Here is a 26896-nt window from a genome sequence, read left to right as displayed (position 1 = left end):
GATTCTATGAACTAATATACCTTGCACACATAATCAGAGAGAATTCCTACAATAAGAAGCTGAACTAGTGCATACGCTGGCCAGCTGCCCAGACTGCTACAGAGTTTTGCACCATTACACAACATTTTTTGTGGGTTCATCAACACTCCAAAGTCAGCAGAAACACAAGGCAAGAAGGGGGAAACACTTTGGGGGTCAGCAGAATGAGATCCAGCACCATCAGTATTAAATGGCTTGCATTTCTATTCTGATTTCAAAACCCTTTTCACCATGCTATCAGTTGGGCTTGTAAGCATGGTGCCGCTTCCAAAAAAGATTTAAGTTTTCCAGGAATCTTCACTGTACGACCCCAAAAAAATCCTAGAAAAGGTTACAATCTGCAGAGCTTTTGATCTCCATTTGGAATACAGCAAGTTTAGAGCGAGCACAGGGCACTGAATCCTGGCAACATTTCTTTACTGAGGAGCATCTTGCCACGCAATTGGAAACTGGAAATGCTGTGCTTCCACCGTGACATACAAGCCTGGGCAAAACCACGGTAATGTTGGTGGCATAGCAATGACTTGGGACCAGGAGTTGGCCACAGAATTGGTTTTAAGGGGTGGAGCACTCTTCAGAGGAGATGATTGTCTCCTCTTGTTCCACCACTTGAAGAAATACAGACATTTCCAGTGGGAGCAAGCTTGCAGAAAGGGACTTTCAAGTAGATACAAACTTCTGATAACTGGAGACCGAGTATCAGTGTTTTCTGTGACTACAAAAGTCACACAGCAAACACAGTCTGCTTTTAGAATACTAGAGAAGAAAAAAAGGATGGGGTATGGAGTGCATAAAACCTTCACACAGGAATGATAGTCCAAATAACTGGTCAGACCTGGGACTCAACTCTAAGGTCAGCCTAAAAATGTGCAATGGGATTTTGGCATGACCATGTCCTAAACCTCAGGGAACACTTTAGGGCACGGCTAGGGAAATGGGGACAGTTATGTGCTGGGCTGCAGGTTTTCCAGATTCAAGATGTGGCCCCTGGGCTTGTTATAAGGAGCCTTTCCATGGGGATATGAAAAAAATTAATGAACATTTAGATGAATATATAACTTCTGTGTAAACATGTAAATAGTTAAAAGTGTCATTTACAATCTATTATGCATTTCCTTTCTGATTGAATGAGTTGCTCTGGATACCACCATCTTCAGTAGAGTGGGAAAAAATTAATTAGGGATGTTGTTAGAGGCTGGGTTGCAGCTATATTAAAATGATAAAAATGAACTAGTGTCCTTCAATTTAAAAAAAAAAAAAAAAAAAAAGAAAAAAGGTAACCACACAAGCAAGAGCGTTATCACTGGCTATTTATTTCACTTTCAGGGGTGACTATTTTTGCTTTAATTTTCCTGAGTTACTATTTGCTTAGTGAAGATGGTCATTAGCAACTGCAGTAACTGTACTTTTTATCATGTCTCTGAGTTTAGTGAAGGCACTAATTTCCATTGGGAATTTTAAGGTGAGTTTGGAAATGGAAGCCACTCCTACAAAGTGAAAAGTTATTCCGAGAAAAGCTAACATACTGAAGCCAAGACAACAGATCCAACAGATAGGGAGGGCATAGCTCCCTGCAGAAGTCCGTGGGCTTTTTATCCAAAGGACATTCAAGCATTCTGCAAGACAGGTCCAGCTACCTTGCAACTTTGCCCAGAGTCAGCAGTCATTTAAAATATAAAGGTTTCTAGCCTGGAAAGTAGCATGCATTGAATCTACCTGACCCAGGGAAATTTAAGTTGAAAAACCAGCACAGAGAAATTGGAGCTGTCCTAGTGTGGTTTCTACTTCAAAATTCACGCACAGTCAGCACAGCCAATGCTGTTCAGGTGCTCTGTCTGCTGGCAGCGCTGAGCAGGAAGAAAGAACAATTTCATCCTGAAGGTCGGATCTGTCTACTGTGCGTGATCTCTCACTCACCAGAAAAGATGGACAGCGGCTAGACTTTGGAGGTAAAAGAAACCAGTGGTATTTTACTAGTCAGCTACAGGGTAATGGCATTTGCACAGCATTAGAAATTTATCAGCATTCTGACAGGACTTGTCAGCATCCTGAGCAGTAAACTGAAATGTGCTTCTGAAGGACAGCTCTTTCAAGGTCTAAAAAGGCATAGAGCTGGGAATCTTACAGATGTACGAGAAGTAAAACAAAAAGTTAGAGCACTAGTAGGACAGAGTTCTGGAAAAGAAAGGAAAGCAGGTCATGTAAAGCTCTTTAGAAGCAAATACCCAAATGTGTTGTTTATGTAGTTACTTATGTGCTGTTTGCCTTGGGGAGATAAACGTACCCACCTTTCATGAGAACCATTGAAAGGACAGGGAGAAAAAGAAGGAGAAAAAAAATGCAATACATAGGATAATTAAATCAGCTTTGCAAAGAAGTCTCACTCTGTATGCCATTCCCTGCCACCAACACCACCCTCATTTTTTCACTCAGTACCACATCTGTAGGTCTCAGGCATATAGATCAGGACATGCCAAAACCATGAGTTCAATTCAAGTGAGTTCCACAAGATACAGACATTTCTGCAGGTTTGCTTGCAGCATCACTGCCATACCTTTCCCTTTCAAGACCAAAACCTAGGTCAGGTTATCTGAATTATTTACATGGCTTTTGGCTAGACAACTCACATGGCCGAGAAACTGCCCCAAGGCTATTGAAAAAGCAACGCACCTTCAACCACATTTAGCATATTCTGGAGACCATTTTCCACCACATTTTAAATATTTTTCCCACTTACAATTTCTTACCTGAAGAGTTTTGACTTTTCCTAAAACGTTCTCCTGTGACATTGCTTGGATGGCCTGTTCACTCTCTGTTCTCCCATCAGGTATAAAAATACTGTCATGGGAGAAAGCTCGACTGCCCATAGAATAATGGGAGGACCTGGAAAAAAGCAGTTAAAAAGTAAATAAGCACAGCAATTAATTTATGAGAGTGACCCTTCATATCATAGCTGCCCTGCTGTATAGATTTTCCTTCCCTCTTGCCTTCTACATAAAAGCTTTGAATATTCTTAGAAGAGTGGTATCCAAACATGTTCTGTTATCAAAAGTTTAACAGAGGTACACGATTCCCTCACACACAGTTTTCCTTCTTGGAAGGACATAGAGTGGGGTGTTTTTCACAGGCATGTTGAGAAGTTCAATCAATTTTCCTTAGAAATCTCAAATCTAAATGTTACTTTTAGGATACGGAGCAGATGATGATGACGCATACATTACAGACTGCATATTTAAGAAAGCCTGCATTCGTGCTTAGTCCCAATGCTTGGGACCTGCTGCCATTCTTAGCCAAAGACAGACAGCAGCTCCCAAGCAAAGGTAGCTCTATGACACAAAGAGAAATCATACACTCTAGTAACCTACTTATAAAGAGTTACCTCATTTAGCTGATTACTTAGCTGTTCCTATCACCACAAGTATGACCACACTGACAATAAAATGTTATCATCAACCCCCTGAACTGCTAAGAAGCCTATTACACCAACCCGTGTGGGTTTGATTAGCAACAAAGAGCGAGAGATGCCCGTGCGTTACCGTTAAACTAGATTACCGACACCAAGGAGGAGTGCGTCATGAACGACCTAGTTATATGGCTCTGCTCTAAATCCACGGGTAAAGGGATTAAACAAAAAGTGGTTTCAGCTACCAGAAATTTTAAAGAGTCATCAAGAAAACTGAGAATAAAAGAAGGTTTGTGGGTTGTTACTTTGGGTTTTGGGGGCATTCTGGGGGAAAAAAAAGTTTGAGTTTGAAAGCCATGTTTTGTCTCGCCTAGAATATTTCATGGTGAGCGGAAAGCCAGTAAAATACAGACTTGATAAAAGCCACAGTAGAAGAAAATGGAGAGGTGTTAGATCTCTCCTTTTAATAACTATTGGCAACCTATGGAACCCATTTATAGCTTCAGTAAACAAACAATCTGGAGAAAAAAATTAGATACTTTTTATACCAATCTAACAAACACAACCTTCTACATGTGAGAAAAACATTATAAACAAATACTTCAGCAGAAGCAAGGAAGATGATACTTCCAGAGAGAGGGGTAAGTAAAACAAGAAAAATTAAAGCCTCACGTATTTAAGAAAATCAGTGTATTATCTTTTTGTCCCCTTTAAAATATGCTAATTGTTTATAAAGTGTTCAAGATACTTCTATGCATACTTTGGGGGAAAAAAAGTTTGGAATGTATTTATTACATTTTCATCTCATTTTTTGCTCAGGTATGAACACAATCTTTTTAAGTAAAAACAGTAACATTTTCTTACCAAGGAAGAATGTTATATAGGGTTACATTAACCTTTTATAACTGATTAAATGATAGGCTATTCTTGACTTTTATAACAAAATTTCTTACAGGTAACCTGAAAATAGTAGGAAAATAGCCCCCCCACAACCTCTCCATCTCTCTAGTTTATATATAAATACATGTACACTCACAAAATCATCAATCCAAGCTTTTGGGGAGAACACACAGAGCTCTCTACATCATTTCACTCTCCCTGCAATCATAGACTAGCTGAAAAACTATTTTTTATCCAGAATTAGTATTTGAACAATATGCTTCATTTGAAACAAACCAGCACACAATCAAGCAAAGAGCTGGTCAGTATTTCACAGCATTTTTAGCCATGAAAGAGGAGGAACATTTAACTGAAGCTATATTCTATTTTAGAATTTATTTTTTTTAAATAAAAACCACAACTTGATTGCCTTTGGCTGCTAAGGGTAATACACCTTCTTTTAGAAACCTTTTATTAGAGAAACCATGAAAGTATATTTTTAAACCCTCTTCTAAAAAGGTTTCTATACCAAAGTGTCATGACTCAGCCTGTACACAGAGCTGTGGTAAAATTACGTGGTGCTGGAATATATCTACCATCCTTGGCTGTCCAGGAGTCAGCCCAGGAGCCACAGTTTTGAGAAATGCCCCTTAAACAGAGACAAATTCCTAGCAGGCCTGGCTTGCAAAATGAGTGGTTTGACATGAAGTTGAGTGAAAGTTGGCTGTTTTCATATAACCATGTAAGTCTGTTTGAACTGAAAGCTCCAGCATTGCATTCAACAAGGCGGGGGAAAAAAGTCTGTATTCACAACCAAAACTAAGGGGAACGTGCAAAATTTGACAAACCAGCCCATGCCAACCTGTCCTGCATTCACATGGTTCAATATGTGAAACTGCTGCAGGTGCAGAAGGCAAGGCCAGTGGGAACTTATTGTTTACTATTTACCTTTGAGCTGAGAGATCTGCTGAGGATGCATAATCCAGGTAATACTGTGCTCCAGAGAGGATCCTCTCAAAGATTTTTCCAGCAGTACTGTGGCTCAGATAGTTGTGGCTTTGCCTCACAGCTATTCACCATGCATATGACACCATCCTCCCCTTGTACTGTCCAGTGGGTTGGCGTTCTCATACTTAAAATTAGACAGCTCATGTTTATTCCTATAGTTTGTTACAACTAATTAGTAGGCGAGGGTTGCAATTCAGGCACCAAAGAGTTCAGTGACTTGTTTGCAAGTCATTCTTGACCTTACTAATGAATCTGTTAATATTTAAGTGGGGAACAGCCAACCTACAGCTTTTGAACTGAAGAGCGTTTCGTAGCAGTTCAAATCCCAAAACTTCAGCTGACCAGCAGCAGGGATGCTCTGGCAGTAGGAACTGCCTGTTAATCTGAGTCCCTGAAATGGAAGAAAAGATCAACTGCTGAGGTCAGTGCTGGTGGACTGCCTAGGACATGGCTGCAGATGAAGAACTTTCCCATCCTGCTACAGAGCTGAAGATACCTTCAGTGACCTAGTCTCACCTCCTGCCTGTGAACCCAATGAATCTCATGACTGTTTGAGATACACAGTACACCAGCTTTTGGCTATGTGCAGATCTGGGTTTATGGCTAGTGTGATCAGGCTTGTTAAAACGTCATTTAAAGCTTCCGTTGGGACACTGGGTCATATGAAACAGCTTGGAAACTTCACGTGACCTGCAATCGTAAGTACATCACCACTGAAAGTCCAACCCTATCTATCTTTGACAAGTGCCCGCAACAGTACTGCTGGCAGGTTAGGACCATGACAAGCACATACAGCACCTCTTTCTGACATTCTCCCATATGCCAACTGCTTTCAGTTAGGCACTTCCTCATTACATGGCATCACACATTTTTCTTTCATAGAGCTGAGGCCAAACATATTTGAAAGCTTTTGCCTGTTTTTGTTTTCTTATTAACTTGCTACCAAAACAAACATACTCCAAATTGTCAGAACACATGAAACATTCACAAGAAACCCCACAGTGAATTAACCCAAGACTTCTCTCTACTGTATCCCTTCAAAATGCTTTGCAGATATACTGGGTATTTCAGAACTGGGTGACTGAGCAATTTTGCTAGCCACACATCCAATAACTGGTAAAAATGTCTTAAGAATTTTGCTTAAATGTCTATGTAGGTTAAAGCACATTGGAAAAAACATATTCACACATTGTAGTAACCTCATTTCTTTTACAGGTGAGTTTAAATAGCATTTAAGGTGGCTTCCAGGCTACTTGAACTTTCTGGAAGGTCTCCTATTTTACTCACTTGGAGCCCACAATCCTTTCAAATCTTCCCAGCTGTGAGTTTGACATATTATATCACAAAGGTCCTTTTTCTACCTCTTTTTTCACTCTCCTCATGTTCTACTTTTGGAAAGACTGAATTTCTTTTAAGTCATAATACAGTCTGAATAATTGAGTTTCCTTCACTGCTACCACCATTCCCATTACTCAAGTTTTTCTCAGAAGCCTTTATACAATAACATCCTTAAAATCCATATCTACAGACTGTGCTTCTTAGCTTTCCCCTCAATTAAAAGGCATGTTGACATCAGGAATGGCTTTCGATAGATTCATGGTATGTCAGAGACCTGGGCTACAGTCATACCCATGGTTGAAGGTGTTGCAGTTTCAAACTGCCGTATCATTTCCAAGAGATGTGGGAAAATAGCGGCATCAGTTTATGAACACTTCTGTTGATAATACCGACAATGACACTTCAGAGGCTGTTTGTGCTGAAAATAATTGAATCATCATCTGACTCACTTCCAGAAACCTGACTAAATTAAATGAATTATGGATGTGCTATACCAAAATACAAAGCACTTTCAGCAAATCCTTAAAGATGTTCTCTCTGAAGATGTGTTGCAACCTAAGTATCATGTTCCAGTTTCAGTTCCAAGACACAGATTTTCAAAATTAATTTTCTCATACTTGAAGCAAAGTTAAATTCCATTCATTCATAGAGTTTTCTTTGCCACACCTGTGTCCCTCTTCAGAGTCCTGAAGACAGATTGGAATACTTGGTTTCTCAGCAAAACTAAGAAAATACTTTTCACCTTCTTTTATTAGAATGCAATTCTTAAGAACTACTACATTTTTGAGAATGTGTGAGGAGTTCTTTGATACACATAGGTTTTGGCACAAAGAGCGCACCAGGATATGTCTTTATCTTGAGGGTAGCCCAAGATCATAAAAGTACAGCAGAGCCAACCATCCCACAGGATTTTTACCAACAATGAAGCCAGCAGTGTCAAATGGGTGGGAAACAGAGCAAGACATGGAGTAAAAGGACCACACCACATCTTGACCAAGGACATGACATGGACTCCTAGCCCAGGTTTACTGTATTTAGCTGTAAAAAGAGTTGCCTCAAACACATCTCAACCCTAACTAGCTTTCTTCTGCACAAAATGAACGTTTCTCAGACTTGTTGTTTAACTCGGTGCTGATAAATTCATTCCCCTGGAAAGGGAGAACACTTTCTGTTGTATTTCAGACTTCTGGAAGAATCCCAGAAAACCTCAGGTAAAACCGATTGCATACATTAGAACTATGATACTTCCAATGTGTATCTGTGTATGAATTTGGCTTGCAAAAACCTCTGTGCAGTAACCCCTCTTTCCATTATACTCACTCTTGCTGAGGTGTCTGTGTGTGCTAAGAAACTAGGAAATGTGAAACAAATCCCTCATAGCAGAATGGGACCACCCTGAGCCTACAAGAAAAGTCTTACTCCTCTCCCATGAAGGCCAGCAAACAGTGAGATTGCTCTCTGGACCCCCATCAGCCATCTACTGCTATGCATCATTATCTGTTTAGGATGCAATTTTCTCTCAGCTCTAGATACTCCAAGTCAGAACTGGGTGAGGTATCACCCTTTCTCCCTTTATCCTCTTCCCTGCATGTTCCCATCAGCTCTTTTGGGCCTGCTTAGTGCTCATGGTTCACATGAAACAATTCAGAGAGCTGTTCTGATTGAATAACTAACTACAAAAAAAACCCAACCCAAACCAAACAAATCGCAAAACCCCACACAATTTCCTGGTTTGGCTGAGCAAATACTGACACAAGCTTCCATGCTAGCTGCATGTCCAGAGAGCTGCTGGAAACAGTCAGACAACTGCAGTCCGGACTTCAATCAGCATATACTGCTGTGGTACTGCACCCTTAAGTACATCAGAGTATGTACATGGGTAACACTGCACAGAATACAAAGCTAAATTTACCTCGGTACTGGTGGCTGTTATGTTTTAGACCCCATTTTTCTCCAGAGCTATTTATCCTCTCAAAGACAAATGTGGGGTCCTTAAAAAAGGGAAGTTTTGCCAGCAGGGAACACTGAGGTCTCAGCTCTTGCATAATCCCATATCGGTGCGTTACTGTAGTACAAAAAGCTTGCACCACCAATTGCTTTTTCAGTGTGTCATAAATGTTCCTCCCACTCTGATATTAAAGAGTTAGAAATAGAAACTGGAAAATAAAGGGAAAGAATGAGCTGTTCTGTTCTTTCATGTTTGTAGAGACTGGCTCAAAAAAAATCCCAGCCTCATGACTTTCACTCTTTTAGATTTCCATTAGAAACCGATTCTGTAATGATTAGAGATGAGAGCAACTTTTTAACATACAGCCATTTTTAACACTAAAAAAATTCATAAAGCATTCAAAGCAAGAATGAATTTGTTTTAGCCAGGTATTGACCCTTAGTATAATCCCTTCAAAGACATCTGAGGGTCACCTCCCAGAATAGTGCCCCAGGGAAATGACAAGTGCAGTGATAGGTTGCCTTTACTTAATGTTTTGTTTTAAAAAAGAAATCTGATTCCAACTCTTTGCATCTCCCATGAATGTCCCCAGGGCAGCTAGAGATGAAAAACATAAATTACATTTTCTAGTCATTCCAGAGATGCATTAATACTGTAATAGAGGAAAATGGATTGTAATTCTGAGCTGTATTTTTAGTGTCTTCTCTTTCATCTGTCATGCTGGAATGTGAGTTTTGGTTCTAACTCATGCCTGGATAGGGAATATTGTCCATGCTGCAACATAACTCTGAGTTACAACTGTTCTCAGACAGCATGTTGCTTCATTGCATTAACAAACCCGTAAATATAGACCTTACAACCTGAACAAGCAAAAGGGAGATTTTCTTAGCAAGGCAGTTGAAGGACTATTTTTCATAAAGTCAACTTAGAGATCATTTCTGTGTTCAATTTAAAGATGTATCTGTATCACCTTCAGGAACTGCCAAACTTCAGAGCACTAACTCTGGGAAAACTGCACGGATTCATTGTTATGACCCACCAGAGTCCCACTGATGCCAATGACCTGTTTTGCAGCCTCTGTGTTAGTACCCTGGCTCATTTCAAAGACATCATGCAACATTATCTTATACAAAGCTCCAGTCTGGTGTCATTAGGGGATCTGTAACCTATGAACTTACCATAAATTTATTTTTTTTAAAAGTAGACATCAAGCCTAGCTTTAAGTAGCTTATGGGTCTTTAATACATGCTAATAATCTAACTAAAATAATGATAATTAAGAGCATAAAGCGATCATGGGAAGTATCAAGGCCCTGAGTGCACTAATAAGCTTTAACATCGCTGACCAGCCTCATCCGGGACCTCCACCCACACACATGGGTCCAGGAGCGATATTTAAGATCACAGTTGAGCTGTTGGTCCCTGCTTGAGGTATGCTGGAGGAGTGCTGGTCTCCAGCTCAGCCACAACTCTGCCTGGTGATGAAGCCTCTTGATCCAGACCTCAATTTGCAGACTGATTTCCTGGCTTGCCTTCGGCCCTGCCTTCTCAGCTGTGGACCTGTGGCATGATCAATGGATCTGATCCTGCCCTACAGACTGAATTCTTGTCTCAGCCTCAAACCTGCCTTATCATCCTGCTATTGCCTTATCTGTACTCCTGGTTAGACCTGGCCACCATCTCAGCATCTGTCCTTCTTGCCTTGCTTAGATACTGTGGGACTGGGCCCTGGGCAACAAAGCCCCTACCCTGCTGTGGGATCCCCCTTGGTGCCCTGCTCCCCTTCCCTGAGGGAGCAGCCCTGCCCTTGCTGCTGTCTGACAAGAAGGTAGTGAGGTGGGACTAGATAGTTCTTGACACATGCATTTTATGTAATAATTCACCAAATGGTCTAATCTCAGAAAGTCTCAGTATGCAAAGAAAGGCATCACTCTGGTTTCCAGTAATTCTGCAATCCCTTGAGCACTGTGGACAATTCACCAGTTATCACAGAAATATGCAGAGTAGTGGAAGGAACCAGGCTCTAGATGGCCCAACTTTCACACTTGATCTGGCAATCCACTGCATGTGACACTATTCGATCAAATAGCAGCATATGTTTATGCAAAATTTGCTCTAAAATATGGCAAAACGTACAGAAAAGGAAGTGAAAAGACTAAGTTAGGCTTGGCAGGAGTAAGTGCCATATAAAGATTGCATTTAGCTCAAGGAACGAAAGTAAGAGGAAATAAGACAGTACGTTATACTGCTGGTGACAACTCTGCTTGGTTTGGGAGCCCAGCCCTAGACCTTACCAGCTGCCGAAAAGACAGTTGCCATGCAGAATCTGAAAGAAAATAAAGTATATGAAGATTAGGAGGGGGAATGCCATAAAAACATCTGAGAGGGAGGCAAGGGAGAGGACAAGTGGACAGTAAGGCAGCCTAACCTTTCAGGGAGACTAAAGCAAGATAGCGTTATGTGATAGAAGAAGTGAAGAACAGAGTAAAAAGAGTTCTGGGATTACTGAGGTGAAAATGAAGCTAGTCATGATCAGGGCTGAGGACAAAAGACAAATTAAAAAGGAGACACAGGTGGGACCTGGTATAAAACATTGAGGACTGTTGCAGAGACAAAGCCTACTGAAGAGTTCTCAGGATCATATACAAACTACAGTGTACATAATGAGGCATCTTTGCACTCAAGTAGCAGCTGAAAAAACATTAAAATTGCAAGCTGATGGCATTTAGTGCATATTTCTAGTAAGTGATAAAATGGCAAGAAGTAGTGAAAAGTCCTAGCCCACATACCTGAGAAGAAAGCTTCTGGAGTACAAGGACTTAAGTTGGTAATAGGAGGGAGGAAGGCAAGAGTTGAGGTGTTGTATTGGGCCTGCATAGCAAGGTTTTGGTAGTGTAGGGGCCTACAAGGGTGGCTTCTGTGAGAAGCTGCTGGAAGCTTCCCCTGTGTCCAACAGAGCCAATGCCAGCCGGCTCCAAGATGGACCTGCTGCTGGCCAAGGCCGAGCCCATCAGCGATGGTGGCAGTGCCTCTGGGAGAACAGATTTAAGAAGGGGAAAAAGAAACCCTGGGCAATTGCAGCTGGAGAGAGGAGTGAGAATATGTGAGAGAAACAACCCTGCAGACCCCAAGGTCAGTGAAGAAGGAGGGGGAGGAGGTGCTCCAGGCACCGGAGCAGAGATTCCCCTGCAGCCTGTGGGGAAGACCATGGTGAGGCAGGCTGTCCCCCTGCAGCCCAGGGAGGTCCACGGTGGAGCAGATATCCACCTGCAGCCCGTGGAGGACTCCACACTGCAGCAGGTGGATGCCCGAAGGAGGCTGTGACCCCATGGGAAGCCCGTGCTGGAGCCGGCTCCTGGCAGGACCTGTGGCCCCGTGGAGAGAGGAGCCCACGCTGGAGCAGGTTTTGTGGCAGGATTTGTGACCCTGTGGGGGACCCACACTGGAGCAGTCTGTGCCTGAAGGACTGCAGCCCATGGAAGGGACCCATGCTAGAGCAGTTCATGAAGAACTGCAGCCTGTGGGAAGGACCCACATTGGAGAATTTTGTGGAGGACTGTCTCCCATGGGAGGGACCCCACGCTGGAGCAGGGGAAGAGTGTGAGGAGTCCTGCCCCTGAGGAGGAAGGAGCGGCAGAGACAACGTGTGATGAACTGACCGCAACCCCCATTCCCTGTCCCCCTGCGCTGCTGGGGGGAAGAAGTAGAGAAAATCAGAAGTGGAGTTGAGCCCGGGAAGAAGGGAGGTGTGGGGTGAAGGTGTTTTAAGATCTGGTTTTATTTCTCATTATCCTACTCTGATTTTGATTGGTAATAAATTAAGTTAATTTTCCCCAAATCAAGTCTGTTTTGCCTGTGATAGTAATTGCTGAGTGATCTCCCTGTCCTTATCTTGACCCATGAGCCTTTTGTTATATTTTTCCCTCCCCTGTCCAGCTGAGGAGGGGAGTGATAGAGCAGCTTTGGTGGGCACCTGGTGTCCAGCCAGGGTCAACCCACCACAGGTGTCAAGAAAGGGTAAGATCAACAAAAATGCTGAGCATGATATTAGTCTTATGTCTTATGTTCTGCCAAGACACCTGAGACCATTTCAGGAAGGTTTTCCCCACTCATCTGCCCTGACTACATGCCACTCAGTACACATCAGAAATGGCCACTCCTAAGGTGGTTGTGGCTCCTACTCCTGTGCTGCTCAGCTGCAACAAATTACAGAAAAGGTGAAAGAACTCTAATTTCACCAAAACCTGTAATGAATCCTTGAAAAAGATCCATGCAAACAAGGAACTGGAGAGAGCAAAGCTGCTCTTTTCCACAACCTTTTCTGTCCTGGAACACCCTTTTGTTCCCACAATACACCTTGTAACCCAGAAACAAGAAACTTGTTCTACATAGATCCATGTCAGCTGACACAAGTGAAGAAAATCAAAACATGCTTTGTTTCTAAAAGTCTTACAATGTCCATGTGTTGCTTTGCTCTTCTTGGGCTTGAAGAGATACTTATTGAAATGAGATTGCTGCTAAGATGAAGTCTCCAGGAGAAGGTGGACACCAAGCACCGCTGCACCAAGGCACTCCCACTGGAGCCAAGAAGGCAGTCAAAATGAGGCACTTCCAAAGGAAATTAGGAGACTGACAAAAGCCAATTGCAGAAATCAGGCTAATAAGCAGAAGAAAAAAAAATTGCCTAGAGCATGAAAATTGGATGTGACAGACAGAAGATATCTTGGGAGCTCTCTGAAGCTGCAAGTGGGTAGACAGATCACTTTTTAACTGTTGGTCTAGATTGCTTCATAGAGAACTGCCCAATGCTGCATCCCCACGGAAATGTGTCAAAGTAGTGGCTGAAATTGTCCAAGAAGGAATCAAGACATTCCCCTAGACCCAAACCACAAAAGCTTGTGATTCTCTAGGTCTGGTTGTTTTCAAGTTTAGCTAGTACCTTTAATTCACAGGGATTTATGAATGTATAAGTATACTACCAGCTAATAAACAAATACATCAAAGTTTTCTTACTCTTCCTATTGTCACAAAGCAGATTCTTGCTAGTTATCCTTTATAGGTTGTTGGGTTTCCCTCCTCCCCACTCTAAAATTTAGAAACCAAACAGCTGAACTGTTGATGAATCATTTTCATGCGATCAAATGCTCTAATAGTCACGCAGAAAAAACAATATACAGACCATAAAAGTTTATACATTAGGCTTACAAGTTTGAGTTGGAGGTAAAAGCAAGACTTCACTTTATGAAGATTTGAAAATATCATGATCTGCTTTTGGAAATTTTGGGACAGATTGTATGCCAACGACTACCTTGATATGTCTGCTTTATGAGAGTCCATCTAAATGAGATGCTGAAAATAGACTGTACCTTGGGATCAAGCCCTTAGTGGAATCCCTGAGGTGGCCTGGAGCAGGAATGTGAATCTTTGTGTCCTGCTGCTGATTTTCATCTGTACCAAATTTGATGTTTACAGGTAGTACAGGACAATGCTAAGAAAAGAACATAACATCCATCCCACTCTTTTCACTATCTCCCCCAAAGTAACATGGGAGACACACTCTTCACGCAAAGTGCATTACCCATTGAAATGACATGGAAATCTGAGCTGCAAGGTGACCATGCCATCAGAGCAGGGGCTGGGACTGCTCAAGAGGCAATGTGAAGTCCAGAAAGAAAGAGACTGAGCAATTTCTCCTGATTGTTATTTTTTTGCCTTACTTAATCACCACATATTCTTTCAAGGTACGTGTCAGGTAATTACCTGAGCAATAATACAAGAGTCACTTGGGAGCTGAGGAAAATACAATTACATTCATTTTTCAGGCCAGTCTCTATGACAACGACAGTGAATGCCATTGATCAGCAGTTAGTAACCAAGGCCACATTTGACACAGATGAGTTGTCCTCATTCACATGAAATGCAAAATGAAAATTAAATATTCAGAAACTAAAATGGAGATACAAGAGATGAATAATAATGAATAAACTGTATCACCTCCTAGACCCAACTTATATAGTATGCTGTTATTGGATGGGTAGAAGACCACAAATACCTGCAGAAATTCCTAAGCTGAGTGTGCTGTTTAGAAAATCAGATGAATAATTTTGTTTTCCCGAGGTAAATGCTCAGCTGAGAACACTCACCAAAAGAATGGTTGAGCACTGAACAAGCCTCTCCTACCTCTAACTTCTGTTAAACCAACCACAAGAATACAGGTCCCAATCTGCACCCTCCAGAAGAACCTGCATTTTATTTGGCATATGTATTCTCTCAAAGCTGTGATATTCCTGCTATCCATGTATGCACAAACCCAATATAAACTGCACTCACAGTAACAAAGTTCACACAGGCTAAAAACAGATGTAATGTCAAAAGTACACCTAGTGCTGCTTTCCCCCCCCCCAATTTTTCCCCTTTTTTCATGTGAAGATGAAAGTTAAAAAGGGACTGAAACACTGTGGCTTTCTTGGCATTATTTGTTGCCATCATTCCCTCCATGCTTACAGAGGACCAACTCTTCGCTTAGTCCTCCTCCTATCAGTAAACAATTAATAAAATGACTCCTCCTTATCATTCATACCCCTGTGCGATTCATCATTTGTTTCCACTTTCTGTAGGCTTCTTTCTCAAATTTCAATCCATTAAAGCGATTGTGATTTAGATATGTTGATAGCTATGCTTTCTATCCTTCCTCTGGCTGAAAATTTTTTGCCTGTGCCCTTTGTGGCCATTCAGGCCCAGAATTCAAAATTAATGTAAAATTAAAATTTATACTCTACAGGTCAATTATCTCTTAGATAAACAACAACAGCTGTCTAGAATTTATTGCCGATACCATAACTCAACTGACTGATCAAGTCTTGATCTCATTATTTCCTCTCTAAAAAATACTTTTAGGATGGCCGCTAGCAGCCAAGTATCTACCAAGAAATATGCTGTGCAGGCACCCTTTCCCATGAAAGCCCCATCCATTCATCACCAGTGTTCTTTCCACAATTGCCATTGGCCTCTCTTAAGCAGAGAGAAGCCACATTTGCACTATAAAAAGCTGATGGCTGGTATGAAACCACCGTCTCGTTTCCACGTTCAGACTGTCTGTGGCATTTGGACTCGGGCATAAACCGCCAGTGAGACAGCCCAACCCACCCAGCCTCTGACAAAAATTAACTTTAGCATATTACTAAATGAAGGCCTCTTAAGATGACAATGAAATGTATTTTTTTCCCCTCCCCTGTCCTTATTCTGCTCTTTTCAAATGGAAAGAATCACTCTTGGCACTGGCAGACAGACCGCCTGGAGAAATTCAGGAGACTTCAGTTCTTACCAGGAGACAGCTGCTCACACAATGCGCAGCTCCATACAGATGCATGACCTGACTTGTGCTGCATCTTTGGCACTGCCACCCTGGGGCGTCCCCACTGGGAAATTGCCGTCACAAGCGATAAAACTCCTGACACAGCTTGGGAACACACCATGCTCCTTGCCCCAGCTTTGGTCCATAAACAGTTTATTGCCTATTTTGCTTATCTATATAGCCTAGTGATGAGAACTGTGCAAAATACTTGCCTTAAACTCACATGAAGCCTGTCTTTGAGTGGACAAATATTGCAAAAAGTACTGAAAGATTTTCCTTCAGCTCTGCATATGGCCAGTTTACATTTCTAGAATTGAAGTTTCCTGGCAAGGTGTCAGGACAATTGTCAAGGAAAGATAATTTTGAAGTTCTGACTTGTCAGAAACCAAACTTTGTATTTGCAAGGGAATGCTTTGGGCTTCCACAATCATGGAAGTGACACAATGCAATTATATGATCTCTCTGAATTATCTGATCAAGTGCAACAAAGGTACAGCTTGAATAGCAAATACCAACTTTGCTTGCCAAAATGAGGCATTTTCAAAGAACTAATACATTTGGAGAAATCACAGTGCTTATGCAGGCGGTCCCCACAAGCAGAAAAGAAGCTAAATTCATTAGCTGAGTAGTAACTGCTGTACAGTTTAGCACAGCTCTACCAGGCAAAGAGCTGGGTGATTCTCAGTCCAGTCCCAACAGCAATTCATGCTGACAAAGGTTCAGCAAATACTGGGAAAAGTTGTTTACAAGACAGGAAATATCTCACTATTCTTCTTCCAGTAGGCAGTCTTCCCCAGCATATAGAGACAATTAAGATCTTTAGGTGATTTCTTCGTAATGAGGATGACTTTATGTAGGTGACCTGAGAACAGTTTCACTGGGATTATGCAGAATTTCCTAGGGATTTACAAATAAAGGGGTCCCACTTCATGGACAGGCACATTCAAGAGACTGAAGTTTGCTGAGAGACTTTTCCCTGGAAGATGATCAGTGTTGCCACACCTGAGTCTTAAAGACCTGACAGGTCTAATTCCAGGTCCTTTGAAGTATTACATTCAGCCCAAGTAAAGGCACTCTACTGTACTCTCTGTAAGAAAAAAATTTAATTCCCTGCTGCCTCTGCACATCAACCCAGAATGACAAACTTTTTGTAGGGCACCGCACAGGTGCCCTTTCAGGTATGTCCTCACAATGCTTGCTTAGTGCTAACTGTGACAAATAAGACAAATATAAAATCTTATAAAGTGCCAAATAATAGCCTCAGAACCAGAAGCTCCACAAACACAACTTAACTTATCTTGTAATAAACACTTCTGTCTCCCAGCTCATACAGTTAGGACAGAAAGTTAATGAATACAGTTTTAACTTTGTAAAAGCAAGAAGGGCAATATGAAAGTGGGAAAAGGAATTCCAGTCTTTCACAAGGCAGGGCAAGACAAATTGCAGTCAGAAACCTTCCACTTGGGAACTGCAAAACAACATGGATGAATAAATAGGTTGAAGTGTACATATATCAGGATACCAAGCAAGTTATTTGCATCTGATGAGTCCAGTAAGTATCTGTAAGAAAGGATGGACAGGCAGATCTCTCAGGCTGCTTCCAACTCAGCTAGTCAATCTACACCGTATGCAGATTACCTAAACTGCTCCTGGTATGTCTGCATCACCCAGTCAGCACAGTCTCCATTAGAGATTCAGGCATTAGCTCTGAGCAGGCTTGTAAGTCAATACAGCACACAGTGAAATACTAGCTTAGGTCTTGGAAGCAATACAGATGCCTTATTTAGCCTATACTCATTTATTTGCTTGTCTGTGCCTTCCTGAAGCAGCTTCCTCCCTTAATATCTTTTCAAAATAACAACATCCTCTCCCCAAAACAAAACAAAAAGTCCACATGAAACATCTGCAGATAACAAATTAACATACTTTACAGGTTGATGAAGAAATACAGCTCTATTAAGGGAATGGGAGCATCCTTGAACTTTTGTTGCAAATTTGGAACTTTTATTAAGCTTTTGTAAATCTATGGTCATTGTACATTCTTAAAGAGTTTGAAGCAAATGGTTTTATAAAACTGCTCAGGATTTTGGTTATATAAATATACTACTAGTTATTTATATTTGCTCTGGTCCATTTTTATATGAAGAGTGGAAGGTATGGCAATGTATTTACTGTTAGACAATTTGTAAACAGCTACATATATTATTTTACTTAGATAGCCTATCTCTGCATTAAATTCATAAACATTTGAAATTATATTAAAGGCAAAATATATAATGGATGGAAGCCACGGTGCTGAAAACAGAAAGGGGTGGCAAAACTGAGCTCCCCAAAGCAATCTAATGCACTCCACTGAACATCGATGCTTGTTGTAAGATGAGTAACGTGGCAAACACTACCTGCAAACTGAAAATTATTATCAAATCCCACCCACATTTGCACCACGAAGCCTGACAGGGAAAACAGTTTTGACTGAGTATTTCTAGCAGGCTAAAACAGAAGAACGTCTCACGAATCACAGGCACAGAAAGAAATGTTCCACTTGAGATGAGACATGGAACCCTTCACATTTGCTAATCCCCTGTGATTTAAATTGTGCAGCCTGATTTATTCCACCAGAGGTTTATATTAAATGCCTTTAATTAGAAAAATTAATATGTTTAAAAATGCAAGCATTTAACAGTCTTATAAGGGTTTGCCACACCTTCACTTCACTGTTGAGGAACGGGACAAGTTCCCGTATCAGTTTGTTTCTGGGTGCAGCACTGCATTTTCAGTTACACTGGATGTGAAATCCCTAATAATGAGATGATGCCCTTTGTTTTGCTCTTGTTCACTAGTTTGCTCTAGAGGCAAAAGGTATTCTAACTTCCTACAGTTGCTGGGCATCATGCACACAGGTAATGCAACACAACAGCAGTCGGTGACATCTCCATCTATGATGTGGCTATGCTCAGTCCTGATTTTCAGAAAAGTTGGGACAGGCAAAAGAGGTGTACAAGACTGCACTGTGGAAACCGAAGGGGAAACCTAGAACTTACAGAATTTCACAGAATGGAACAAAAAATCCAGAAGCTTAAAAAAATAAAATTTAAAAAATCACATTTTCACAACTATGATTTTGCACCATAGAAAATACTGTGCAGGGGGATGTTTCTGATACACCTTTCTTGAGCAGAAGAATTTGGTATGTTTTTTTGATCCTTTCAGAGTTTTTGTTACTTTCAGATACTCACACTGTCAGTGCAAACAGTTCCCTTTCTTCCAAAGAAGCAGGATTTGACCAGGAGTCAACTAACTTCTCTGAGACTTTCAGTTGGAAAAGTGAAATAACTATTACTGACCCAATTAGTTTGCACATCTGGTCTTGGTTTTTTGTTTTTGTTGGGGTGCGGGTTTTTGTTTGGTTTTGGTTTGTTTTGGTTTGGTTTTTTTTCCTGTTCTGTTTGTAGTTAGAGACTGCTGACTAGTTAACTCTGTATGGTTTCTTTCTCCCACCATTTCCACAGCAAATTCTCATGCTGTCCTTCTGTTGTCCTCTCTTGTCACTGGAATATGATCTGATTTCTAGGTGTCTCTCTCCCCTTTCTTCCTTCTTCTACTCTACATTCAAATTGGATCAGAATAAAAGCAGCCCGTTTGTTGACCCCAATTACAATGCAAAAACTGTACGGGATAGACTGAAAGAGGATGATGTGTCTGTCCTGACCCAGAGATACCACCTTGCAGGGAAAAGTACACAATAAAGTATCTGTAGCAGCCAGTTCATGTTTCCCTTTTCCCCCATTTTAAAAACACAGATGCCATTAATACCTCTGCTCAGGTGTTCGCCATGGAGTTCTGTTGAATCACGGAACCGGATTCAAATTCATTTCTGCTTCACCCTGGGATTTCTTTGTTGCAGACTGGCACATCTACCCATCAAGTAACACATGCAAGAAGCAAGACCTCGGAGTCTACAGCAGTGGGCATCACGTTCAGAGAAGGGACAGAGATGCACACGCTTCGTAAAAGAAGTGTACAACTTGCTACCACTCAGCAGAGGCAGAATTTAAATTCCATACCATTAAAAGCAGGGAGAACAAGCCTTGCATTTGCACAGGCTGGCAGCAGACCCAGGCGCGCTTACCTCAGACCGCCGTTTGGCTCTTCATCGGAGGAGAAGGTGCCGTTGCAGACGTTGCCAAAGGAGTGGCTGGGCTTCAGTTTGGCTTCCTCGCAATCGGATGCGGGCTCTCTTTTCTTCCTCTTGCCGAAGAGCTTCTTAAAAGGCTGGAATTTGCCTGCTTTTTTCTTGTCTGCGGATTACAAGACAAACAGGCACAGGGCTGAGGGACGCAGCTGGCGAACACGCACCACGGCAGCAGGTTCAAAGGAAGAATGAGGTCAAAGAGCAAGTCACCAGCCCGAAGCAGCCTGGCGCTTGCAATGTAAATGCAGGGCTGCAACTTGCTGTTGACACGTCATATTGACAAAGCAAAGGTAAGAGCATTAAAACGTCTGCTCTTGGGTTTAAGGATCTGCTTGGAGGTGTCAGTGCAGCCAAACATTTGGATGAAGAAAAAGAATAATTTTGCAGAGCCAGAATATAAGAATGAGGCTCGTTTTTAGGCTTTACACCACACTTTTGACCTTTTCACCAGAAGACAAGCACTGCTTTGGTCACGCCACTTCGGCAGGTGCTGGATCCTCTGCCTTGAATTAAAAACAATTGAGAACAACCAGCTGTATTTTACTTAAGTAGCCTCATAACTAGACAAGTCAATTTACAAATGAGCAAAGAGAACAGGATAAAGTTCTGTTAGTTTGCTGGTAGGTTACTTCAACAAGCATCCAGCTTTATATCAGCAAAGTCAATACATTTTTCTGACTTTTTTTCCCCACGTAACTGAGGACAGAATTTGACCAAGCATTTCTTCCTTGAGATGCTTAAATTTTAAAAGCTCCACCAAAAAAAGCACAGCAAAAAGACAAAACAGACATGAAGACAGGAACAAGAAATAAAAAAGTTAACCAGGAAAAAAAAAACAAACAAAACTTTTTTTCCACCAAAGACTGAAGAAAATAAAGGCAGCTTCAAACTACTTTCCCCATATCTATTAAAAAGAATTACCAAGAGTTTCTTGTTAACCATTGACAAGAAAGGGTTAATTTCTCAGGGTTGGGAAGCACCAAAGAACTTCTCAAACATCGTAACTGCCAAAGAGCTTCCATTTCTTTTCTGCCTCTACTTAATTTTTTGCATTGACTCTACTTAAAACAAGCTAGGGTTTTTAAAAAAAAAAACAAAAAACAAAAAAAACAACTTTTAACCTCCTATCATAATCCAGTTTGCGAAGCATCATAGTGTATTGGTGACAAATATTTTCATAAGCTATTTAAATCCCAGTATGTGCTTTTCTCCCAGGCTGCGTGCATATGCACTGCCTCAGCACGCTCTACTCTTCTTATGAGCTGTTGCTCAGCAGAAAGCAGCAGTTTGGTTGCAAAGTACATACAGGTCCCTGTAGGAACATTTGACTAGGAAACATGAAAAATGTTCTGTAGTGCAACAGTACTCTTGAATACCACATCAGGTTTTACACTCCACTCTGCTATACCTGTGTATGGCAAAGCCACATCTGAGTTACACCCATTTGTAGTTGCTGGAGGCATAACTACAGGGTATTTAGAGAGAGAAAATGTGCCCAAGCACATTGTGATCCATCTACTTCCAGTGACAAGTGGTTTCCAAACCAGCATGGTACCAGCGAGCCTGAGTTAAACCTGGGGGTGGGATCAAACTTACACAAAGACCCAGAAAGCTACTCTTTGTGAATCTATCTGTACTTGATAATGGATGAAATAGGAAACCTAGATTGAAATTATGAAGTCAAAGACACAACAGATAGCAATTCTGCATTTCCTTTACAGATCCGTAAGAAGGTATCATTCTCATTGGGCAGTCAAAGTACACAGCATTTGTGCAACTTCATTAAGACAACAAAGGCATCCCAGTAGAAGCATAAAGATAAAAAGCTGAATTATGAGCCTCAAATACAGGCCCAGCATTAGAAATTTTTTATCCAGAATCACTGACCCACAATGAGCAGATGAGAAAAACAACAATCACTGAAGCAGCAGTTTTACCAGCGTAGAAGAAAAAAGGTACAGAACTTCATTCTCCCTGTCCTCTAGCTCTGCTTTCCATAAGCTGACCAACTTACACCCCCAGCCAGACCAATTGCTTGCTGCTCAATTCTGACTTTAGGGAAGTATATTCTTATATGAAACCCCTAACAGACAGGCAGGCAGTCATGCAGAAAAAGAGAGAAATTACTGCTCTAGGCCACAGCTGCCCCAACCCTTCGCATGCTTCAGAGACTGCCTGCAAAAACTCATAAATCAAATGGTAGAGCATACAGGAAAGAAAGCATCAGTACCAGACACAAGACTGGATGAAAGAGCTGGTATTCCACAGTTCCCACCTTGCCTGCTTCCTCAGCCTTCTTTGAAAGGGAAGGCTGTATGATGCCATTTCTGCTGGTTAATGTAATTTACTGCGTAAGTCAATTCAACTACAGCATTTTTAAAAAAAGGTTCTCACTGTGTCATTCATCCACATTACCCTTGTCCCCTCCTCTTTTGGAGGTCTAAAGATATAACTGTGAATTACCTCATCAACTCTAAATCTACTGTACTGATTCACCAAATATGAATCTAGGTGTTAAACAAGCAAGACAGGTCAACACAGCTTTCATTTCATCAAAATGGGTGAAAGCCAACATGGTTATCTCCAGCCAAGATTTACTTTTCTCCATGTGATTTAACATGTCCCCTAGCTGTTCCCCTGCACCGTACACCATCATCACAGCTGTCACATTACTACACGTGAATTCTTTAAATTAGGCTTTGTGACTCATTGCAAAACCAATCAGCAGCCTTCCCTGCACAGGCTGCACACACTATTCCCCATATTGCCAGTGCAGAGATAAGGAGCAGCCAGCCCTTCCAGGTTTCTAAGGAGGCAATGCCTGACCACTAAGGCAAAGTCTATTTATGTAAATTTTTCACAAGATCTTATGGAGGATTATGTGGGATGATATCACCTACAGGGTAAAACGCTTTCTATAACAGTGAAACAAGTACAAAAAGGAATCCAAACATTGGCAATGCAACAGACAACACCCTGCCCAAAAGCCTTTCGAGTCTCTAATGCTAGAACTTAAACATGACTCATCCCTCCTGTCTACCTATACTGCTGAAAGAAAAAAAAATGGGATAAGAAAGGCTGAAGGCTGGGACATCCAATGCTGTCAACTTGTGTCAAGGACAATTGCTGAAACAGCCAGGAAACAAGTCTGCTTACACGGGCCATTTGCTTCTCTCCTTAATCACTCGAATGGGAATCCTACAGATCCAGCCCCAGGAGAACATGGGAAATCAGCAATTAAACCTTCTTTCCTGTCTGTTTGACAAGCCTCTCTTGTTCAAATCACTGTAAACAGCTAACAGTAAATCAGTTTTGAATCACAGAAAAACACGAGGTGTGAAGGCGACAGATAAATAAGGTTGGTTATGCTAGCTAGAATAACACAGCACATATGGTAAACGCTCCCTTCTCAGCTTATTCCAGAAGAGTAGCAGAGCAGATTAGAATAATCTTTAACCTGTCATATAATTTGTCAGCTGCCTAAAGACATGCAGTGCCTAACACAGAGCCAGTTAAAGTGGAGAGCATTGGCATCATGAAGGCAGCACATAGTCCATCCACTCCCAACGACAGAGGGGAGACTGGTAGGAGCAGCTACTCCTCTTGCACTCTCTCTTTCACTCTAGGGTGCTCTCCATGAAAGATGAAGGCCAGTGCAATGGGCTTTATAGCCTGTAAATCAGGCACAACCTTTGGACTCCAGATGACAAAGTCTTAGCAATGCAGCAGCTGACAAATCCCCATAAGATAGCTTGTAGTTAAACTGTTCAAATGTCACCCAAATCCATGGGGATTCCTAGGATGTGAAGCCTTTCAAAAACTGCACAGAGCCCTCAACAGAAGCATAGGTCAAATAAAGACTTAACTACCACTCTTACAGAGGGAAGAGATTTAAACGATTGGAAAGAGAGCGAGTGATGTATCCCAAACAACAGGCACAATGCAGGGGTGATGGGACACCACTGGATGGGACAGAGGAGATGTCAACACCACTGGCAACCCCTAAAAAAAAATTTTCAAGAAAAGCAAGGCTTCACATGAGAAACGGAAGGTCTCACATAATCAGAGAACGTAGCAAGGTGTTGGTTCCTTGTAGCTTTTCCTCCTTGCTGTGGTGCTGAGGGAGCTCACAGTAGCGTGGGTGAGAAAACCTGAGGGGAGAGACCTCTCCGAGCAGAGCTGACCAAGCAAATGCATCAACCGGTAGGTAGAAAGACAATCATTGAGGGGAAAAATAAGTAAAAGCAGAATTTATAGTGACTTCATAAAGTTGAAGTTATTGTGGCCAAGATTTTTCAAACCTCAGTTTTGCAATGGGATTTGTGGAGATTTTACAGACATTTGTTCATTATGTGAAACGCAGCACCTGTCTGTAATACCCATCTATAGTATGAGACACCGCACAGGAGCTGTCTCCAAAATAATGTGTTCCTTGTTAGCAAATTTAATGGCCATAAAATATGGTGCAATAGGCTAGATTAATGAATATATGAATTATTAAACTGAATAGGAATTTCTATAAAGAATTTAGAGAGTAGAAATCCACACGCATACCGCATTAAGAACTGCACGGCAGGGAGAGGGTAGGTGGGTTACTGGGCTGCGGGCACAATACAGCAGCCGAGGTGAAAAAGGGAACTAAAAAATACTGGTAAGAGGGCAAGTTGACTGACATGTCTAATCACATCTCTACAGCAGAAAAAGGCTGTTATGAAGCACACTGCCAGTATCAGTAATAAAAACCCCCACCTTCATTTTAAGTTGATGGTATGCTTATTCATGCTCTTTTTAAGATAACTCTGGACAGCCACTACCACAAGCACTGCCCTGTTGAGCCCTGGGCCAGCCATGCGTCTGCACAGTCTTCTTTGCTTTTCAGGTCCCCACCCAAAAAGCTGCCCTGCCTCCCCCCCGCCGCCCAGTCTATTCTCATAGGGCACAAAGCTTCCCCATGCAAAACGGCATCGCACTTGCCTCCAGCTTTCCCACCCACTCCACGTCTCAGTACATCCATTTCTGTGACTCCCCAGAGCTGCTCGTTATTGCTGATACATTTGCGTGCAGAGCTGGGAGCAGCGCTCTGTGGAAAGACATCCCCACTCCTGCAGGAAAGGGAAACAAAGTGTTTGGGAGCAAGGAGGAGGAGGGCAGGCTCTGCTCTGCTTAGCCATGTTCCCATATTTTAAAATAGGTGTTGTCTCCTGTACCTACTGTAGTTCGTCAGATTTCACAGGGCAAGTTGGATTCTGGACATATTCTGCCTCCGTGATCTGCTCACAGTCCATTGCCCTCTCTTCCATAGGTAGCTAAAAAGAAAGCTGGGGTTGATAAATGGACACAGTCCAGATATACAAAGCACACACAAACACAAAAGAGCCCGAGGAAACATTTAAGATAACACAAAGGGAATAAAGATTGACATAAAAAAAGACTGACGCTCATAGCCAGTAACGTCACTTCCCGGCAATGAGTTCAACTCTGTGAGACGTTAGCACATAACACTCATAAAGGGGACAGTATGCAATAGTCCCATGCTGACAGGGATAAGATGAGATAATATGACCAGAGATTAAATCAATACCTGAGAAACATTAAATGAAAACAAGATTGAGAGGGATCAAAGGTGACAAATTGGTGCAGCCACAACAGTCTCATGGAACACCTAGGCAAAGCAAAGGAAGAATATCGTGCTAATGCTTGCCTGTTTTTCAAGAGTATCAAGTGATCTTATAAGAGATACTATTTCTTGCAAACTTGTCCCACAGAGAAGATCAGGTATTCTTGGATTACCTGATATAAACTAGTAATACTACCTAAAGTATCCATAACACAGCAAGAACCAATCTTACTTTCTGGATCCAGAAATGTCTGTTTTCCCTTGCCACCTGCAGAAGCAAAAACATTTCTATAAACAGCCCATTTTATGATTTTTCTTCCTCCCAAACACTGTATCTTCCAAGGAAAGCACATGTAGCTGTGATTGTCAGCTGTTAGTAAACACGTATGAATCAGCATAATAGAGTCTATTAATGTTCAAACACCATATAATGTACTTTATCATCCACAGCAAGGAAAGAGCTATTTCAACACTTCTCTTGACACAATGAGGAAGTAACAGGGAAAGTAAAATCTTATTTTACTCACTTCAAGGCAAAAGGATTTAACCTCTGCTGCATGAGGATTGGCACAGTGGTCTTCAGCAGCAAGGAAGAGATATTAATGGAGAGGAGTAGTAAAGAGCAGTTTTAAAGCATTCAGGTGACATTAAACAGAAGAACCAGAGCCAAGTAAATACTGCTCCTATCCACTTCTTCAGTCTCATTTACTCCAGCAACAGTCTCACCTCCCTTCCTTTTTAAGCTCCTGTTTTTCTCTCTTTTTCTCATCTATAAATTAAAGCCTTCCCAGCCAGTCTTTGTATTTCTGTGCCTGTTACTTTTAGTGAGTATCACAATGAGTGGTCCTAGAGGTCAGAAAGCCTCATGTTCCTCACCCAACCCTTTGTTTCAACACTGGCGTCCTGCCTCCCTAATCCATCCCACTGCCAGTCCTGGGCAGCACCTTTGGGATGGGGAAGACACTGCTCTCTAAAAAACATGGCCAAACCTAAAGCAGGGAGGTCACTTTGGGAATGTGTGGGATAGCCTGGGGATAGGGGGGACTCTCAGCAGGGAAGGCAGTATAAGAAAGTTGGTACAAACCTCAGCTGCAAACCTTACTGCAGCCAGGGAGTTTC

General features: G+C 41.8%; 1 protein-coding gene across 1 annotated transcript in view; it reads right to left on the bottom strand.

Moving 5' to 3' along the window:
• The window catches only part of KIAA1211 (KIAA1211 ortholog), a 43115-nt gene extending 22806 nt beyond the window's left edge, over window positions 1-20309 (bottom strand). The window contains exons 1-2 of the mRNA XM_010574575.1: window positions 20098-20309; window positions 2787-2922 (exon numbers count right to left, since the gene is read on the bottom strand). Of these exons, the coding sequence (XP_010572877.1) occupies window positions 2787-2906 (120 nt within the window). The 5' untranslated portion in view covers window positions 2907-2922; window positions 20098-20309. The remainder of the gene's footprint in view (window positions 1-2786; window positions 2923-20097) is intronic.
• Between the last annotated feature and the right edge of the window lie 6587 nt (window positions 20310-26896).

This window comes from Haliaeetus leucocephalus, unplaced genomic scaffold, assembly GCF_000737465.1.
Source record: "Haliaeetus leucocephalus isolate CR32 unplaced genomic scaffold, Haliaeetus_leucocephalus-4.0 Scaffold439, whole genome shotgun sequence".
In the NCBI taxonomy this organism is placed as follows: domain Eukaryota; kingdom Metazoa; phylum Chordata; class Aves; order Accipitriformes; family Accipitridae; genus Haliaeetus; species Haliaeetus leucocephalus.
Note: the sequence above shows the minus strand (reverse complement) of the source record. Positions and strands in the feature narration are given on the sequence as shown.